The sequence below is a fragment of the Mobula birostris genome, chromosome 21 (genome assembly GCF_030028105.1).
Source record: "Mobula birostris isolate sMobBir1 chromosome 21, sMobBir1.hap1, whole genome shotgun sequence".
NCBI classification, from domain to species: Eukaryota; Metazoa; Chordata; class Chondrichthyes; order Myliobatiformes; family Myliobatidae; genus Mobula; species Mobula birostris.
Window position 1 is genome coordinate 18,964,223 of NC_092390.1, and position 18,327 is coordinate 18,982,549.

Sequence of the window (18,327 nt, forward strand, 5' to 3'; positions counted from 1 at the left end):
AGGACAGGCGAAGATTGCAGCAGATGGATAGTTTGCAATGAGGTCCAGTCCTTCCGCCATTTACTGGTGCTCTCAGACCGTTGTCCCGAGAGTCAGTGGGGCCATGATATTGTTTCCAAGGAGGCCTTATTTCTCTTTCTGTAGAGTGTTCACAATGGATTGTCTGCGTTGGCAATCTAGGATGTATCACAATGCACCAATCAAAGCACAAGGTGACAAGAGTGAAGGCTGGCCGTATTCATTCCGTCCCAGACTATCTGCTTGCCTCCAACTATCTGTTAGTGCCCTCATAATGACACCAACCCATTCCAACATTCCTCTGCATTGTTCTCACCAAACTGACCACTGTGTGTGGCTTCTTAACTTTACTCCATGTTAGCAATGTACTTGCTTTTACAATCTGCCATCACAGCAATATTAAAACAGTATCAGAAGCATTTCTCTATTTGTTTAAATTATTTCATACACAGGTGACTTGTTTTCCTTAAGCACAGCCAAATTTCCGCACATCTTCTCGGTGATTTTCACTCTGCACAATATAGTCATTGGGTGATACAGCTGAGAAACAAGCCTCTCAGCCCTACTCGTTTGTGCTAACCAAGTTACCTATGTCAGCCAGTCCCCATTTAGCCCATATCCTTCTAAACCTTTCCTATATATCCATGTACTTGTTAAAAGACTTAAACGTTGCGAGATGCACTCCCCAGCAACTTGATCCATACACCCACCACCCTCTGTTTGAAAAACTTGCCTCTCGGGTCCCCTTTGAATCTTTCCCCTCTTACCTTAAACCTATATGCTCTAGTTTTAGACTTCCCTTTTCCCAGGAAAAGGACTATATACATTCACCATATCTGTGCCCCCCAGGATTTTATACACCTCTAAGAGCACCCTGCTGTCTCCTTCACTCCCGGGAAAAAAGCTCCAACCTGCCGAAGCTCTTCTTATAACTCAAGCTCTCCAGGTCTGGTTACCTCCTTGAGAAGTTGTTCAGTGTTTTATCTGTTCTATAGTGGGGTGACAAGAGCAGCACTCCAAGCATAATCTCACCAATATTTTGTACAACAGTAACATGACATCCCAATTCGTGTAGTCAATGTCACAGCCAATGAAGGCAAGCATGCCATATGTTTCATTTGTAACAATGCATCTCTGGCACCTCTGAAACAAGAATGCTAAGTTTACAGGTAGTTGTGAAGACATCATATCTATGCTTTTTGAATATGAATTGTCTTCTATGCGAGCACGTAACATACCAAATAATGTATTATGGATTTTAACTTTGTTACCACTTTCAGGGAACTATGCACCTGTATCCCAGGGTCTCTTTGTTCTTATCACTCCCTAGGGCCCTGCCTTCATTGTCTTAACTCCTGCCCTAAACTTACCACAGTGCATCACTTACATTTTTCTGAGTTAAATTCCATCTGCCATTCCCTTGCCCACTTTCCCAGTTGATATAGAGCCCATTGTGACCCTCTTCGCTGTCCATCATACCACTCATACACCAGTCATCTGCACAGTTACTAATCATGTCACTGGGCCCATGATGTATCCGATTGGCTGCTCACCCCGGAACCTCCTTCCAATGAGCTGTGTCTGCACCCACACACCAATGCTGGCTCTGGCACGCCCCCCTTTATAGTCATTGCCACTCATGCCTCTTTCTCATCAGTTGATGGTTTTACTGCATTCTCATTCACCAGGACTGGGACCTCAACAACTTACTGCTGATTGTCCCCCGGCCACATTAGCAGATGTTGAATGGGTGGGTGAGTAAGCTGTCAAAAGAGCACAGGTATTCGGCAAAGAGGCATGGCCATGGGAGTAGGCAAGAACATGGCCGGATGGAGAATGAGTGAGGAAGTGTAAAGGGAGACGGAGGTCAGGAGTCATCAGATGATGGGGAAAGAGATGAGGGATCACGGGAAGGCAAACAAAGGTTAGGGTTCTCGTGTGGTGGGAGATGGAGGTCAGGGCTCCTCATTTGGAGGAAGGTGAAGATCAGGAGACATCAGGTGAGAGAAACAGATATAGATGAAGGGGTACGGGAATGGAGATGAAGGTCAGGGGTCCTCAAATGGAGGGACATGGAGGTCAGGAGTCATTGATTGATAGGAACAGAGACAGAGTCACAGGAAGGAAGATGAAAATCAGGAGCTTCTCATAGAAAACAGAGATGTTTAGCATGCAGCTAGAGCAGAAATGGGGCATTGGTCTGGTAACTTGGGGGATGGGGTCCTGCTACAATCACAGAGCACTGGTGAGATAGCATCAGGATCAGCACCTCTGGGGTTATTGGGGGGGGGGGTTCTCCTTTACAGAAAGTGTGTGTTGTTTCTGGGGTTGTTTTGAAAATTGAGGTTAGAGGACCAGATGTGATCTTATTGAAACATACACGACTCTGAGGGAACTCAGCAGACGGATGCTGGGATGTTTCTCCATGGGGTAATTAAGGGGCCTAGTTCAGAATAATGGTGTGAATCTAGAATATAGAGAGTAGGAGGAACTTATTCTGTCATGGGACAGAGGACGTGTGGCACTCTCTCTCGCAGATGTTCACTTTGTAGGGATCCTGGGACATGGGGAGGATTATCTAGTTACAGCAAACTTTATTCTGAGCAGATCCTTTCAGCCAGCCTGTCTCTAGTGAAGATATTGTACTTTAGAGTTCTCATTCATTGTCTGAACCAGATACCGTGTGGTGATTACTGTTGCCTGAGTGCTCCCCATTGCGCCCTCCTCATTCTGCACAGCAGATCCAACCTCTCCTTTCTCTTGGGTTAGAGACCTCTTGGAGAAGCAAGTCTTTAAACTTTTCAAAAAACTTCAAAACGCTGCAGATGTTGGTGATCCGAAATAAAAACAAACTTTGGCATCTTTGTGTAGGGCGGGCAGCGGCACTTCAGCCTGAAACACCGGCTCTGTTTCTCCTCCCTCAGACGTCGCCCGACCTGCCGAGTGTTTCCACCTTTCTCCATTTCAGACGGTGACCTGCCGTTGTAGGGGTGAGGCCATTCCTCACCACCTGTACTGTCCCGTGCGATGACCCCTCTCTGCGCACCTAATGTCCTTGGGTCGTTCGGGGCAGAGCAAAGGCTCACACTCCTTGTAAGGAGGCTGTGCTGTGAAAGGTCGCGACACTCACCACAGAAACCTCTCCATCTGCTGCACCGCCTCCAGCCCGCCTCTCTACCCGGAGAGCAGCGGCAGGGCCGCGGCTATTTAACCGGGGTTCCCACGACCTCTGCCTCACATTCCGGACATCCTGGGCTGTGGGAGGTCGGTACGCGGGTGACGGAAGCCGGGAGCAGGGCTCCGGACCGAACGCAAAGATGCCAGAGTCACAGGAAGGTAGGATGCAAGAACGGGGCGTCTGGGCGGATTGAACTGCTCGGCTTTCAGATCCGGGAGCAGTTGAACGAGTCGGGGGAATCACGGGGTCGGGGGGTTCGGCGCCAGAGGATCTCCGGGTACTGTCTCCGGGACACCCTGCAAATCGGTCTGCGAGAGAGTCTGAGGCTCAGTGTCGTTCGTTCGGGACACCCCATATCCATAGCCTCTCGGTCCCCTCCTCACCCTGTCTGAACCCTCTCGCTCTCTGATCGCTATGTCCCCCGCTGGGGTAATTTAACGGGTTCCCAGTCCCTGCCCCCGCTCAGTGAATCTGCCGCCGGGAGAAGGAAGGAAGGGGTAAAGGAGACGATATCCCGAGATTATCAATCGTTTCGGGAAAGTAACGGTTGACTGTACCCAGACACCGAACTTTGGTCTGATGAAGCTTAGGGAGGGAATGGGTCCCTCTCGGTTTTTTTCTGGAGGAGGGGTGTGGAGTGGGGATTAGCACCCCCACCCCCACCCCCAGGTACAGTGAGCTCTGGTCACATTGCGGCCACCGTGCTGGGGCTGGAGAGAGGGAGAGAGTGTTCCGACCGCTTCGGTCGCCACGGTATTCAACTTCATTGTGTCGGAGCGCAGGAAAGCGAGAGATCGGCTTCATTTGTCAAATCTTGTTCTTGTGCCAGTAACGAGGGCGATTCCTCGCATTGCTGATGCGGCATTTTGCCCGCACCTGTAACCACTGCGTCTGTGACCTCGGGACGTTAGAAATTATTAAAAGGTGGAAACACTCAGCGGGTAGAGCGGCGTCCGTGGAGGGAGAAACAATTCATGTTTCATCCTGAAGCGTGTTTGTTAAAACTGGTGAGAATGCGGACTGGACGCTGGGAAGTATTGAGAGCGTGTCCGCCGCCCCTCAGCCGTGCCTGGGTGATGACCAGGTAGGCTGGGTCTGGGGAGATGTGAGCCGTGCGGTGACTGTCCCCGCCTGTGCGTTTGATAAACTTCTCAGCGTCTCCATGAGGATGTGACCAGCAGGCAAATACAGGCGGACCGATGGATAAAGTTCAGGAGGCCGATTCCTTTCACGAAAGGGTTGACATGTTGAGGAGAGGTTGGGCAGACTGGATTGGAGACAAGAGCACAAGGTGCCGGAGAACACCACCATCTGCAGGTTGCCTCGGAAATATCTACTGGCCTAAACCCTGGAACTCCCTCCCAGCAGTGCTGTGGGACCACCTTCTCCAGCACAGCTGCCGTTCAGGAAGACCGTCCACTTCCTTCCTCTCAGGGCAATGAGGGATCGGCAGTAAATGCCGACCTGGTTAACGATGTTAATTGACCTGCTTAACAATATGCTGATGTGGTGAAGTAATTTGCGCACAGAACAGTTTTTCACTCTACCTCAGTACCAGAGTACAAAAATAATAAATTGACTGTACCCAGACCCTGAAGATGAAAGGGAGGGGCTCTCCTCCAGTGTTGTTGTGGGGCGGGGGGGGGGGGGTGAGGAATCTAACCAGCTGAAATGAAGGAAGACCCAGGAGGGTGAAATGGAGTCACTACTGTTGCCCCTACTCCGGGTGCCAGCAGCTGCTGTGGAACCAAGTGGCTCGGTATTGTGCGTGGAGGGAGCAGAGTGAGAGGAGGTGGGAGCTGCCCTGGCCGTCTGCAGGCACCCCACTAATGTCCAGAAGAGGTGGGGTGACCCAGTTGTTATTCTGTCCTGCCCCTTTCCTGACCCATCCAGCACACCCCTTTTGAACTCTAAGGACCCTGCCTCAGCCCCATTGCAGTTGAACGTGCAAATAATCCACAGGATGAAAATATTTCTTCTCCTGCCAGGGTCCCAGGGTGTTAACCGAAATTAACCCTTTGTGAATGAAAGTGGTGTCTCAGGGGAAACCAAGCGGTAGTTGTACGATCTGGAGGTTACGTGACTGAGAGGTGATCTGATAGACAAAGTGTTAAGCAGTACAGGAACGGGACCTCCCTGTGCCCGTGACAAACTATCCTACCCATCTGTACAAATCCCACCGGATCCTTAACCTTCCCTATCTTGGTTCGTCCAGATAACTTTCAAACATTGAAGTGTGGCTGTCTCCACCACCCCCTCAGGTAGTGGATTCTAGACTCCAAAACCCTGCAGGGAGAAGAACCTCTGATCACCTGCTACTAACCTCTTCCCTTCAGTTGAACACCTCTATGACGGGGAACCATTTCTCACTGTCCACCTTACCCATGCTGTAAGAGGAGAACATGGTAAATATCGAGTGGACACTTTTCTGGTGGGATGTCTACAACTAGGGCTCAGTGCCTCAGACAAAGAGCTATCCATTTCAGATGGAAGAGGTGAAATATTTTCTAAGTTTTCTGAGTCTTTGGAATTGTGTGTGTCTCTCAAAGGACGGATGCAGAGTCTTTGAATATAGTTTGAAGGTTGAATTGGAAGACTACCCAAGGGTGTAGGGAACAGGATGGTCCAGTGTAACACACACACAAAATGCTGGAGGAATTCACCAGATCAGGCAGCTTCTATGGACAGGAATAAAGAATCAACATTTCTGGCCGAAACCCTTCATCAGGACTCTGTCTGACCTGCTGAGTTCCTCCAACACCTGTGTGTTGTTCTTAAAAGAAGGAATCTGATAGGAGAGGAGAGTGGACCATGGAAGAAAGGAGAGGAGGAGAGTTCCAGTCTTGCTGCCCGTTTCTGTGCGAGTCTCCTCTGCACCTTATACAGGGTGGCCCCTAGCCCTGGAAGACCACCTCTCCCATGGCTAGGACCTCACTGCTGAAGGAGTAATCTACTCTCAGTATCTCCTGCACCTTGACTGGTGTCTGTTGCCTGACCTCCACTCTCCAGACACTGACTCATCTCCTTTCTTCAGAGCTGGTGGTTTTGAGCTGTATCTACAGCCCTGACTGGTAACACGAGTCACTGTTCTGCTGCCCAACGGCTGTGATCTAGAGGTCTTTATTGAACGGTTAGTGGTTTCCTGTGAAAGCCTGCTATGATGTACAGGAAGGTTAGGTGGCTGGCAAGTGGGATCGAGAGGTACTCGATCACTTCGCTCCCTATTCTGTTATAGAATCATAGAACACCTCAGTGTAGGAAGAGGCCTTTCAGCCCATCTAGACTGTGCTAAACTGTTATTCTTCATAGTCTCCTCAACCTGCACTTGGACCATGGTGCTCCACACTCTTCCCATCCATGTACTTAAATGTTGAAATCGAACCTGCATCGATCACTTCTGATGGCAGCTCATTCCATACTCTCACCACCATCTGAGTTGAGAAATTCCCCCCTAGGTTTCCCTGAAACATTTCACCTTTCATCCTTAACCCATGACCTCTAGTTCCAGTCTCACCCAACCTCACAGAGAATAAAGCCTTAACCTATTCAACCTTTCCCCATAACCGAGGTCCCTAAGTCCCAGCAACACCTTTGTAAATTTTCTCTGTGCTCTTTCCATCTTATTGACATCTTTCCTGTAGGTAGATGATCAGAACTGCACACAATATTCCAAGCTAGTCTTCACCAATGTCTTATACAACTTCAACAAAACATTCTAATGCCTTTGATTTATGAAGGCCAATGTACCTAAAGCTTTCTTTACAACCCTATCTATCTGTGACACCACTTTCTATGAATTATGGACCTGTATTCCCAGATCCCTCTGTTCTGCTGAACTCCTCAGTGCCCCAGCACTCACTGTGTAAGTTATACATTGGTTTGTCCTCCCAAACTGCAACATCTCACACTTGTCTGCAATAAATTCCATCTGCCATTTCTTCAGCTGATTCAGAACCCATTGCAAGTTTTGATAGTCTTCCTCCTGTCCACTACACCCCCAAACTTGGTTTCATCTGCACATTTGCTGATCCTGCTTACCACGTTATCAACCACATCGTTGATGTAGATGACAAACAACAATGGACTCAGCACTGCCTGTGGCTCACCGCTAGCCACAGGCCTGCAGTCAGGGAGACAACTATCTATTGCCACAAACAACAGGAATTCTGCAGATGCTGGAAATTCAAGCAACACACATAAAAGTTGCTGGTGAACGCAGCAGGCCAGGCAGCATCTCTAGGAAGAGGTGCAGTCGACATTTCAGGCCGAGACCTGTCTATTGCCACTCTGGCTTCTCCCACGGAGGCAATGTCTAATCCAATTTACTACCTCATCCTGAATGCCAAATGAATGAATCTTTTTGACCAACCTCTCATGTGGGACCTTATCAAAGGCCTTGCTAAACTCTGTGTAGACATCATCCACTGCCTTGACTTCATTGAAAAATTCCACACCCAAAACCATGTTGGCTGCCCTTAAACAGTCCCTGTCTATCCAAATACTTATATATCCTTATAATTATAATACTTATAATTTACATTGGTGATGCGCAAGTGGAACAGGTCAAAAGCTGTAAGTTCCTCGGGGTCAATATCACAAATGACCTGACTTGGTCCAACCAAGCAGAGTTCACTGCCAAGAAGGCCCACCAGCACCTTTACTTCCTGAGAAAACGAAAGAAATTTGGCTTGTCCCCTAAAACCCTCACTAATTTTTATAGATGCACCATAGAAAGCATTCTTCTAGGGTGCATCATAACCTGGTATGGAAGTTGTCCTGTCCAAGACCGAAAGAAGCTGTATCTTACTTTCTCTTCACCATTTACACCTCCGACTTCAACTACTGCACAGAGTCTTGTCATCTTCAGAAGTTTTCTGATGATTCTGCCATAGTTAGATACATCAGCAAGGGAGATGAGGCTGAGTACAGGGGTATGGTAGGAAACTTTGTCACGTGGTGTGAGCAGAATTATCTGCAGCTTAATGTGAAAAAGACTAAGGAGCTGGTGGTAGACCTAAGGAGAGCTAAGGTACCAGCGACCCCTGTTTCCATCCAGAGGGTCAATATGGACATGGTGGAGGATTACAAATACCTGGGGATACGAATTGACAATAAACTGGACTGGTCAAAGAACACTGAGGCTGTCTACAAGAAGGATCAGAGCCGTCTCTATTTCCTGAGGAGACTGAGGTCCTTTAACATCTACCGGACAATGCTGAGGATGTTCTACGAGTCTGTGGTGGCCAGTGCTATCATGTTTGCTGTTGTGTGCTGGGGCAGCAGGCTGAGGGTAGCAGACACCAACAGAATCAACAACCTCATTCGTAAGGCCAGTGATGTTGTGGGGATGGAACTGGACTCTCTGACGGTGGTGTCTGAAAAGAGGATGCTGTCCAAGTTGCATGCCATCTTGGTCAATGTCTCCCATCCACTACATAATGTACTGGGTGGGCACAGGAGTACATTCAGCCAGAGACTCACTCCACCGAGATGCAACACAGAGCGTCATAGGAGGTCATTCCTGCCTGTGGCCATCAAAGTTTACAACTCCTCCTTTGGAGGGTCAGACACCCTGAGCCAATAGGCTGGTCCTGGACTTATTTCCTGGCATAATTTACATATTACTATTCAACTATTTATGGTTTTATTACTATTTAATTATTTATGGTGCAACTGTAATGAAAACTAATTTCCCCTGAGATCAATAAAGTATGACTATGACTACTATGAGAAGATCGTGAACACGGTGCAGCACATCACACAAACCAATCTTCCATTCGTGGACTCACTTTACACCGCACACTGTCAGAGCAGTGCTGCCAGGATAATCAAGGACACGACCCACCTAGCCAACACACTTTTCGTCCCTCTTCCCTCCGGGAGAAGGCTCAGGAGCTTGAAGACTCGTACGGCCAGATTTGGGGACAGCTTCTTTCCAACTGTGATAAGACTGCTGAACGGATCCTGACCCGGATCTGGGCCGTACCCTCCAAATATCCGGACCTGCCTCTCGGTTTTTTTGTACTACCTCACTTTCCATTTTTCTATTTTCTATTTATGACTTATAATTTAAATTTTTAATATTTACTAATTTTAACTATTTTTAATATTTATAATATTTAATATTTGTAATCCAGGGAGTGTGAAGCGCAGAATCAAATATCGCTGTGATGATTGTACGTTCTAGTGTCAATTGTTTGGCGACAATAAAGTATAAAGTATATCCTGTTCCTTAGAATACCTTCCAACAACTTGCCCACCACTGATGTCAGGCGGACCAGCTTATAATTTCTCGGCTTATTCTTGGAGTCTTTCTTAAACATCCAAACGACATTTGCTATTCCCCAGTCCTCCGGCACCTCACCTGTCACTAAGGATGTTTTAAACGTCTCCTCTAGGGCCCCCGCAATTTTTGCACTTGCCTCCCATAGAGTCTGAAGGAACACTTCGCCAGGCCCTGGCGACTTGTCTGCCTAATTTGCCTCAAGACAAAAAAAACCTCCTGCCCTGTAATTTGTGTGCAGTCCATAACCTCTCTGCTGTGTTGTCTTACTTCTATAGACTCTGTGTCTGTCTCCTGATTCAATACAGATGCATTAAAATCCAGTTAAGATCTCCCTCATTTGTTTTGCCTCTGTCCTTAGATGACCACTCTGATCTTCAAGAGGACCTATTTTATCCCTTGCTATCCTTGCACTGAAATAGATGGTACTCAGAACATTAGTCTATCCCTGCTCAACCCAAGGTATAGTATAGTGACACATATGTTTTTACTTTCAACTTCCTAGGCTTATCATCTACTTCCCCCTCACAGCCACTTGACATGCTCTCCCACTACACTGGTTCCCATCTGCCTGCTGGAGGAAGTTCATTTTTTAAATTTAAAAAATATACTTTTATTTAAAGAAATATATCCAGAGAAAGTTGGTTTGTGCTGGTTGACCTTCACTGTGGCAGTGGAGAAGCATGCTCCCCCTTACAATCAGCCACTGGTTTTACACATGAGGGCCGTTCGATCACATCCACCACAGCAAAGGTCCTGGCCCCGCGCCCCAACATGAAGCAATGACATTTGATTATGAATGGTTAACGAAACTGAATGCTTGAATCAGAAAAGTCCAGCCCAGCAGAACAGATATTTTGCAGGGGATGAGACAGTAAATCTAAACGGGCCCCCGCAACCCTAATTTTGCCCAGCTGCTGCACGAGCACCCTGGCACACTCCTGCTCGCACTGATTCCAGAACATTCTGATGCACTCCAGCTCAAGCCAAGACCACCATGGAGTGGTGAAGGCAAGGCTGGTTCACTGCTTTGTTACTGCAGGACGTCACACACTCACACACAGTTCACATTCAACAAACCTGGACATGCAGAAACCACCCAGATCTGGTTTTATGAACATTCATTTCTTGGCAAAAACAATTCAACGTTGTAAATGGCAAGAGAAAAGCTTTTCTATCCAACTAAGAAGAAAAGTTCTATGTAAGCAAGCTGCTTCTAATGAAATATACAGCGTTCAGTTATCAGAGGAAAGGTGTTCCGTCCTTCCCCACAGCCTGTGAGCTGTGCACTGGGTGCAGTGTGTGGATCAGTCTCACTCCAGCCCTGAACCGGGGGTAGTGCCCCTGTCCCTCTCCGGCAATGGTGGAGTGTCATACCGAGGGAGGGGCGGAACTGTGGCTCTGCTGAAGTCGGTTGCTGTGTTGGTACAACACTATCAGGCAGGAAATACTGTAGCATTAGGACAAGAACCGTTAAGATAGGAAACCGTTTCTTCCCCTGGGCTGCAAGACTTCTGAACTCCTTTGCCACCACCCAGGTCTCATCACCTATGAAGCATCAGTTTTCTTTTTGACTTGTGTGGTAAATACATCTTGTGCTAAATGTCAATTGTCTCCAATACATTTCATTATATGTTAATTTATTGTGGTAATATTACTTTGAGTTGCGTGTAACTTATATGTACTGTATTTTACACCTTGACCCAGAGGAATATTGTTTCATTTGACAGTATTCATGTTTACGGTTGAATAATAATATTCTTGAACTTGAGTCATGGCAGCAAGGCCTTTGGGTCCATTAAGCAGCTGCCAGCCCACTATAGAGTGACACGGTGTGTTCTTTTCCCAATCCTGAGCTCTGAAGTTTACCTAACCTCCTTTGGTAGTTGACAGTTGGACCTGGTTCTTGCGGCCAGGAAGTTCAGACACAGCAGGTGGGGAGGTTCCCCTCACGTTGTTCCTGCTGTCCGCACAACTTCACTGAGGGGAGACCTTGGTCAGAAGGTGAGGTGATGGGAGTTAGCTGGTGTGGGTCGAGGGTGACCCTGGCACGTGGATGTACAGGGAGCTGTTTGTTCCGAAGTAGTCACGGCTAATACATACTGGCATCCCGGGCACACCCTCAACTGGTCAGGAAAGATTTAACCATGTGTGGGTGTGTTGACCCATCTTGGCCAAGCATGGTGGTGTCAGCGAGGCTTTTCCCGCTCTCCACTCGGTCACCTTCACTGAGACCAAGTTCCACTTTCAGCTTAAAAGCCTTCACATTCAGACTGAAACTCACATCTGTGTGCGTGGGTGTGTGGGTGTACGTGTGCATGTGCATGCATGTAATTGTGCGTATCTGAATCGCAGAAATAGCCCAGCACAGGAGGAGGCCACGGCCCATCAGGCCATGCTAGCTGACCATGGACCTGCTCGGGTTAACCCTACCGTCCCGGCCTCCAGCACTCCATTCCAAGCCCACGAGGGAGCGTTTCCCAGTGAGGAAGGTTCCTACCTCATGCTGTCACCCCTCATTCTTGCAACCACAGCCTCCCCTTCAGCGTGCACCCCTACTACAGGAAGTCAAACCACACAGCAGCCCATCACTACACCACTTTAGTTACTTCTCACCAGCACCTTCTGCTGCTGGACCACAACTGCATCATTCATGCATTTAATTTACCCTCCCTGTTGCTTTTGGTTTTCATATGAAACTGCAACATTTCTGGCATCAAAGCCCCAAGGTTCCTTTGCCCATGAGAAATTCCTCGTGTGATTACCTCTGTGTGCCCTGTCGGTAAACACGTGTGACTGTGTGTGGTGTACTGGTGTGCTTGATTTGTCTGTAGTGCGTTTATCTGTGTCCTGTGTGCGTGTGTGTGTGTTTGTGCCCGTGAGTGTGTGTGTGTATGGGAGAGGTCAGGGGCTGAAGACATTGTTTCTTCAGGATCCTGAGTTGGCAGCAAGTTGGAACAGATGAGCTGAGGGATGGGTACGATTGTCAGGATCAGAATGGAGCCAAACTCTGTCTCAAACAGTCACTGTAGGCCCAGTGCATCCAGTGTGTGGAGACCCTGGGCCCTGTGTACCAGTGCACAGAAGCACTGGGACCTGTGTACACAGTGTCCAGGGGCTGCAGAGACACTGCAGAATGCAGTGTTCAGGAAGAGAATGATTGGTGTGTGCAGATGCTGGGCTGGTGGGCATACAATTGGATAGACCATAAAACATAGGAGCAGAATTAGGCCATTCAGCCCATTGAGTCTGCTCCGCTATTCCATCAAGGCTGATCCCGGATCCCACTCAACCCCGTACACCTGCCTTCTCACCATATCCTTTGATGCCCTGACCGATCAGGAAACGATCAACTTCTGTTTTAAGCATACCCATGGCCTCCACCGCAGTCTGTGGCAGAGCATTCCACAGATTCACTCCTCTCTGGCTAAAAAAATAACTCCTTACCTCCGTTCCAAAAGGTTGCCCCTCAGTTTTGAGGCTGTGCCCTCTAGTTCTGGATACCCCCACCATCAGGAACATCCTATCCACATCCAACCTATCTAGTCCTTTCAACATTCGGTAGATTTCAATGAGATCTCCCTGTATTCTTCTAAATTCCAGTGAGTACAGGCCCAAAGCTGCCAAACGCACCTCATATGTAAACCCCTTCATTCCTGGAATTATCCTCATGAACCTCCTCTGGACTCTCTCCAATGGCAACTTATCCTTTCTGAGATATGGGGCCCAAAACTGTTGACAGTACTCCAAGTGCAGCCTGTCTTATAAAGCCTCAGCATTATCTCCTTGCTTTTATATTCTTTTCCCCTCGAAATAAATGCCAACATTGCATTTGCCTTCTTTACCACAGACTCAACCTGTAAGTTAACTGCTGGGAGTTTTGCACAGGGACTCCTAAGTCCCTCTGCACCTCTGACGTATGAATCTTCAATAATAGTCCACACTATTGTTCCTTTTACCAAAATACATTATCATACATTTCCCAACACTGCATGCCATCTGCCACTTTTTTGCCCATTCTTCCAATTTCTTTAAGTCCTGCTGCAATCACATTGCTGCTTACCCCTCCACTTATCTTTATATCATCTGCAAACTTTGCCACAAAGCCATCAACTCCATTATCCAAATCATCGACAAACAACATGAAAAGCAGCAGTCCCAATACTGAACCCTGAGGAACACCACTGGTCACTGGCAGCCAACTAGAAAAGGCCCCCTTTGTTCCCACTCACAGCCTCTTGCCTGTCAGTCATTCCTCTATCCATGTCGGTATCTTTCCTGTAATGCCATAGAATTTTATCTTGTTAAGCAGCCTCATGTGTGGCACCTTATCAAATGCCTTCTGGAAATCCAAGTAAGTAACATCCACTGCCTCTCCTTCGTCCACTCTGCTTCGAAGAACTCTAACAGGTTTGTCAGACAAGATTTCCCTTTACAGAAACCATGCTGACTTTGACTTATTTTATCATTAGTCTCCAAGTACCCCAAAACATCATCCTTAATAATAGACTCTTAACACTTCCCCAACAACTGAGGTTAGGCTTGAAAGATCATAACCAGTGTGCCTGCTATCTCTTTAGCAACTCTTATAGAACTCTGGGATGTCCCTCTGGTCCAGGTGACTTATCCACCTTAAGACCTTTGAGTTTGCCGAGCACTTTTTTCCTTTGTAATAGCATAGACACTCACTCCTGCTCCCATGGACCTCTGGCACACTGCTAGTGCCATCCACAAAAAGACTGTGCAAAGTATCCATTAAAGTTCATCTGCCATTTCTTTGTCCCCGATTACTACCTCACCAGCAGTCCAATAAAACTCAAAAAACTTTTGGTGTATTATTAGCTTACTTGCCCTCGTATTTCATCTTTCCCCTTCTTATATCTTTTTTAGTTGCCTTTTGTTGGATTTTAAAAGGTTCTCAATTATCCAACTTCCTACTCACTTTTGCTACCTTATGTGCTCTTTCCTTGGCTTTTAAGCAATCCTTAACTTCCCTTGTCAGTCACGGTTGCCTGCCATTTGAGGACAACTTCTTCTGTGGGACATATCTACTCTGTGCCTTGTGAACTATTCCCAGAAACTTTAGCCATCTCTGCTCTGCCATCATCCCCGCCAGTCTCGTCCTTCAATCCACCTGGGCAAGCTCCTCTCTCGTGCCTCTGTAATTTCCTTTATTCCATTGCAATACTGATACATCTGAGTTATGCTTCTCAATCTCAAATTGCAGTATGAATTCAATCATATTAAAATCACTATCTCCTAAGGTTCCTTTACATTAAGCTCCCTAATAAAATCTGAGTTATTTCCAAACACCCAATCTAAGACAGCCTTTCCCTGAGTAGGCTTAAGCATGAACTACTCTAAAAAGCCATCTCTCAGGTACTCAACAAATTCCTTCTCTTGCAGTCCGACACCAGCCTGATTTTCCCAATCCCCTTGCATATTGAAATTCCCCATTACAATTATGTCATTATCCTTATTTTAATTCCACGTCCCATTCCCATTCCGATATGTCAATCCACGGCCTCCTCTACTGTCAAGGTGAAGCCACACTCAGGTTGGAGGAACAGCACCTTATATTCCATCTGGGTAGCCTCCAACCTGATGTCATAAACATTAATTCCTCAAACTTCTGTTAACACCTCTCCTCCCCTTCTTACCCCATCCCTGATTTATTTTCTCTCTCTCTCTCTCTTTCCCTCTCACAATAACTCCTTGCCTGTTCTCCATCTTCCTCTGGTGCTCCCCTCCCCCATTCTTTCTTCCAAGGCCTTCCATCCCATGATACTCCCCCTTCTCAGCCTTGTATCCCTTTTGCCAATCAACTTCCCAGCTCTTGGCTTCATCCCTCCCCCTCCTGTCTTCTCCTATCATTTCAGGTCTCCCCCTCCCCCTCCCACTCCCACTTTCAAATCTCTTACTGTCTCTTTTTTCCGTTAGTCCTGACGAAGGGTCTCGACCTGAAACGTTGACTGTACTTCCTACAGATGTTCTTCCTATAGATGCTGCCTGGCCTGCTGCGTTCACCAGCATTTTGTGTGTGTTGCTTGAATTTCCAGCATCTGCAGATTTTCTCGTGTTTGCGTATTATCCTTATTTCATGCTTTTTCGAGCTCCCTTTGCAAACTCAACCTCACATCTTGGCTACTATTTGGAGGCCCATATATGATTCCCATAGTGGTATTTTTATCCTTGCAGTTTCTTAACTCCAACCCACAGATATTCAGCATTCTCTGACCCTTTGTCACCTTTTTCTGAAAATGTAATTCCATCTCTCACCAACAGACTCACTCCACCCCCATGCCTTCCTGCCTGTCCTTTCGATACAAAGTATATCCTTTGATGATAAGCGCCAATCTATGGGATGCTGGGATGGGAGGTTCATGCTATGACAGAGTATCTATTATTGACAGGGAGGAGGGGTGGGTTGTTTCGTGTTGGGGAGGGCTTTTGGGACGTGCTGGGGGAGTTGTATGTGCACAGAAAGGGTGCGTGCGTTGAAGGTGTACAGACATACAAACAGAACTTTCTAAATAATTCCTGGTTTTATTGACGTTGGTCGTTGGTTCGAACTCTCAAAACTCCTTAAGGCAGCCCTCACTCTCACAGAGGGATCTCAATTCTCCGGTGTGCCTGGGGATGACCAAAGGATCCTATTGGGCTGGTCAATTCCAACTGGCAAAGATCTTGGGGGGGGGGGTGAGGGGAGAGGAGAGGGTAAAGAGGATGGAAAGGGGGAGGGGAGATGAGAAGGGTGGAGAGGAAGGAGGGGTGAGAGGGGTGGAGAGGGTAAAGGGGATTGGAAGGGGGAAGGGAGTGGAGGGGAGAGGGGGAGGGGAGACGAGAGAGGAGAGTCATTATGGAGGGGAGAGAGTGTGCTGCTGTATTTGCTGAGATCAGAGGTGGGGCACAAAACTAACTCAGCCTCTGCCCTCCTGATATAGTCTCCACCAGCCACTGGCTCCAGGCAGGACATGAACCGATTGCAGCTCAAATCTGAACGGTTCAGGGGGGAATCCTGCAACTGTTCCTGGTTGTGGTGTCTGACTGGATTTTACAAACAGGCGGAGTTTTAATCGGCTGAGTTTAGCCGTTATGTCTGGACGGCTAGCAGCTGCTGAGCAGACACTGGTTGGTCCTGGCGTGGGCCTTCCTGGGCTTATCTCACTTCATTTTTTGTGTTTTTGGTTAACAATGACTGTTGACTGTCCCAAGGGACTAATGTAATGTGGAAATTTCAGAGAGCAGCAATGTTATTTTTCCATGGGGACTGGAGGTATTGTTTGAAGAAACGCCAGACTGTGTTCTGGAAGTTAAGGAAGGCAGAATGCAGAGGGAATTCCTGATCTGACTGATTACATTCTCTGTGACGTACAGTGGAATTTGGTCAGGGTGGTGCCAGGGTCTGACAGGAAGCGGCTGTGGGTGGTTCTCCCTGAGGGTGCCTGCAATGTGTCCAAAAGACAAGAGTTTCTATGCACATGGGCAGAGACGCATGTCTCTTCCAAGCTGTGCTGCTCCCTCATTCCAAATAATCATTTTAACATTTAGTCATTTTATTCCAAAAACACAAACCCTGTCGGGACAAGTGATCTGATGACGCAGACGTGCAGCACTCCAGCAGAGACATGCAAGACTGCACACACTGGGCTCTGCAGGAAACTCAATGGGTCGGGCAGCATCCGAGGGGAAGGGATGGGTGGTGTTTCAACCGGAGGTCCTGCATCAGAACTGGCGCTGTCTGACCCACCGACTTCACTGAAGTACACAGGTCATCAGCCAGGCTCAATCTCACCACGGGAGATACCCCGTGCTTTGTAGAGAAACTGAATTCGACAGGGTGCCCACGCCAAAGAGCAGCAGTTGCCTGTAACCACTCGAGACACCACTGCAGTCGGGTCCATTCACTCCGGGTGATGTTTAAAAAGTGTCGGAGAGCAGTGGGACTGAACATCGCATCACAGCCACGGGAAAGCTGGTCAGTGGGCGTCTAGGGAAAAATAATTGGATCAAACCTCACACACAGATGTTGGCTACCGGAGGGTCAGCCATTCCAGACTAGGACATCATTGCAGATGAGAAGATGCCAATGGAATTGGACGTTGTGCAGTCATCAGCAAGCATCCCCACCTCCGAGCTCATGCTGGAAGAAAGATTGATAAGCAGCCAGAGGTCAGTCGGTCTTGTCCTGCAGAGATGTCCTGGTGTGCGATGGCAGTCATTTGGGAAGGGAGCTCACCAACTTATCAGGACAACTAGGGACATGTTTTTCCAGCAACACCCACACCCCGAGTTCTCCACAGTGTCCCAAACTTCACAACCTACTGAGAGTGAAAATTCCTCCTCACCACCGACCAAAACCCTGCCCCTGTTCTAACTCCTTCCACAGGACATTACAAGATCTTCACCATGCATCCTGGGAATCAACCTGATGATCTGCTGTGCAAAGTCTTCAGGGCAGTTTAGCCCACCAAAGCCAGTAAGGCTGCATTGCTCAAGGCGTGGTCACACAAGTCCCCACAATATGGCGGCAAGGCTTCCCTAGCTTATAGTTCACAGAAACAGGCCCTTCGGCCCATCTAGTCAATGTTCACCCATCTTCTGCCCAGGCCCATCAACCTGCATCTGGACTGTACCCCTCCCATTAAGGTACCTATCCAAATCACTCAAGTGTTGAAATCGAACCTGCATCTACCACTTCATCATTCCACACCCTCACCACCCCCTGAGAGAAGTTGTTTCCCTTAAACATTTCACCTCTCACCCTTAAACTATAATCTTCTCTTCTAGTCTTATCCAACCTCTGGTGAAAAGCCTGCTTGTATTCACCCCTCATAATTCTGTATAC

General features: G+C 47.8%; 1 protein-coding gene across 2 annotated transcripts in view; it reads left to right on the forward strand.

Annotated features, from left to right (window-relative positions):
• The first annotated feature begins 3,135 nt into the window (after window positions 1-3,135).
• Window positions 3,136-18,327, forward strand: part of entpd1 (ectonucleoside triphosphate diphosphohydrolase 1) — a 36,576-nt gene continuing 21,384 nt past the window's right edge. Inside the window, exon 1 of one of the 2 annotated variants that reach the window (XM_072239098.1) lies at window positions 3,136-3,354. In XM_072239098.1, the coding sequence (XP_072095199.1) occupies window positions 3,336-3,354 (19 nt within the window). In that variant the 5' untranslated portion in view covers window positions 3,136-3,335. The remainder of the gene's footprint in view (window positions 3,355-18,327) is intronic. The other variant, XM_072239099.1, reaches the window with a different exon arrangement.